The sequence below is a fragment of the Gymnoscopelus braueri genome (assembly GCF_963280865.1).
Source record: "Gymnoscopelus braueri genome assembly, chromosome: 21".
Classification (NCBI taxonomy): domain Eukaryota; kingdom Metazoa; phylum Chordata; class Actinopteri; order Myctophiformes; family Myctophidae; genus Gymnoscopelus; species Gymnoscopelus braueri.
In genome coordinates this window covers 49351774-49354273 of record NC_137623.1, presented here as the reverse complement: position 1 = coordinate 49354273, position 2500 = coordinate 49351774, and the positions used below count along the sequence as shown (strand labels likewise).

The 2500-nt window shown below is 43.1% G+C and overlaps 1 protein-coding gene across 6 annotated transcripts in view; it reads left to right on the top strand.

Annotated features, from left to right (window-relative positions):
- Positions 1-2500, top strand: part of LOC308077650 (receptor-type tyrosine-protein phosphatase mu-like) — a 146294-nt gene that overhangs the window by 36597 nt on the left and 107197 nt on the right. For all 6 annotated transcript variants that reach the window (XM_080418468.1, XM_080418471.1, XM_080418470.1 and 3 more), the window contains exon 2: positions 470-583. In XM_080418468.1, coding sequence (XP_080274594.1) covers positions 470-583 — 114 coding nt within the window. The remainder of the gene's footprint in view (positions 1-469; positions 584-2500) is intronic.

The window sequence follows — 2500 nt, the reverse complement described above, 5'->3', positions numbered from 1 at the left end:
ACACAGGCTCAGCATTGATTGCACACAAGCTCAGATAAATTCCATGAGGAGAGAGGAAGAGAGAGAGAGGAGAGAGAGAGAGGAAGAGAGAGAGAGAGGAGAGAGAGAGAGAGAGAGAGAGAGAGAGAGAGAGAGGAGAGGGGAGAGGGAGAGGGAGAGGGAGAGAGGGAAGGGAGAGGAGGAGAGGAGAGGAGAGGAGAGGAGAGGAGAGGAGAGGAGAGGGAGAGATGGTCAGCACATTAATTGCAGCTTTCTGTAACACAAATCTTTGAGCAGAACAGAGTTAAACTCTTGTTAATGTAACGACCATATTAACATGAATTAACATGAATTATTGTTGTTGTATTCATCAGGTGAATGCGACAGTCAGTCGTACACAGACTGTGGATTCATTCATGTTGTTTTTCATAATGTGTAAATAATGTTATAATGTTGTTAATGATGTTATTATTATTGTTGTATTCATCAGGTGAATGCAGCAGTCAGTCAGACTGTGGATTCATTCAGTCCCAGAATGACGACTTTGACTGGGAACAGACGACCACCACCGACGCACAACAACACAATCCCTGGATGCCCTCAGGTCTGTCTGTCTGTCTGTCTGTCTGTCTGTCTGTCTGTCTGTCTGTCTGTCTGTCTGTCTGTCTGTCAGGCCTAGTTCGTTGCATTTTGAACCATTGCTTTTAAAACAAATATGTACATTAACTCTGTGTTCTACTCGACTGTGTATTTCTTGATGGAATGGACAGCATTCTCTTTTAGTTGGTAACATGGGTGTTTTAAACTCATGGCATGTTCACCTTCACTTGTATTTGGCTTTTGATCGACTCAATGCTGCAGCGGTTCCTTTGATTGGCCCATCAAAAGAATCTCTCGACAAATGCCATGTTTAAGACAAAGGATACAGAAGTATTTGTTCATGTTTGGTGCAATAGGCTCTATGCACAGCAGCCATTGGAAAGAAATTGGGTGTTACCAATGACACTAACGAAGGCTCTGTTCCATTCTGGTCAAACAGTCTGGGTGCTTATATTGTGCATGTTGGCTCACTGGAAACATTCTGCTATAGTGGGTCTCAAATTGGGGTCCAGGGACCCATATGGTTCCTTGAGGGGATCCAAATTGCCTCATACGGGTGTGTAACCCACAAGGGTCCATTTGGTTCCATTTGTACACTCTTCAGAGTTATGGGGGTCCTTGCAATTAAAAAGTTTGAGAACCACTGTGCTACACAAAATGGAACAGAGCCTTCATTGGTGTCATTGGTAACGCCGTGTAGGAAGTAAGGAAGAGGCCCAATTTCTTTCCAATATGGTTGCTGTGTCAACACATTCTCACAGATAGGCATCAGTTATTGCCGCTCTGTAATTTTCACTCCCTAATGCGTCACTATAAGATTACAAAAACTAAAAGGCACGCCTTAGAGCTTCAAGTACTACTCGAGCCGAGGTTTAGGCCAGCTGCCTCGTGCCTTACCTGGTAGCAACGCTTGCCTAATTCCATAGTAACCGCAACTTCTCCTGATCGAATTGCACTCTAGGCGGTTCTTTTTTTTTCTCTCTCCCCACATAGTTTTTGTGAGGTTAGGGTTAGGTTTTGGGTTAGGTTTAGGCATAGTTTTGTCAACATGCGACGTCGTCATGGAGTCCTGTCATGTCAAAACTTGACATTTCAGGGCTACTGACAGAGCGGCAAAAAACGTGACGCCTTGGGAGTGAGACGGGTTGGCTGTGCATAGAGCCTGTTGTGGGCTTGAGCAGTGCTGTCTAATTTGTTGTGATATGGTTTCTTGTCGCTGCGACCTCTCTCTCACGCAGGGTTGCTAACTACCTGAAATTCAAATATGGGACACCCGGCCGGGCATCCCATATTTCTAAGAAAAATAAGGGACGCCCATAAAAATCTCACTGTATACTGTATTATGTACAGTTTTCGTATATATTATATTAACTACTTGAATCTCAGCATCCATATTCTGGGCATTAGGCATTAGCCAAAAATAGCCGTTCTACAAGCCCTCAACAGGCTTGTAAGTCGACTACAGAGACAACTTCAGGGACAACCCGGGTCCAGTTTAATAAATCTAGAGGGTTGTGAGCATGTAGATCAGCTATTTCCACTAGTTCTGGAAAATAGTTTGAAAATACATTTTTCACCGTGGAAATGGTTACACATATCGGTAACGGCCGATATTTGCCGTTATCGGTCAATATCGGTATTGGCTTCTTTTTTTTTGCTGGTTAATGTTACAGGAGTTTTTACTCTATGGTGTTTGTGATATGAAATGTAAGCTTACCGTAATCATAGTAAACATTATCATGTCATATTCAAGGGCTTTTTAAACTAACTCCAGTCACTTTCAGTTCAGCACAGCTGAGGTGTATGTGTCACTGTCCAGCTGACGCTCGTTGACTTAATGTTACTCACATCAAGGCAATTATGATGTGTTTCTGCAGATTCTGAACAGTTATGAAGATTTATTTGTTTCCGCCGGCACAAA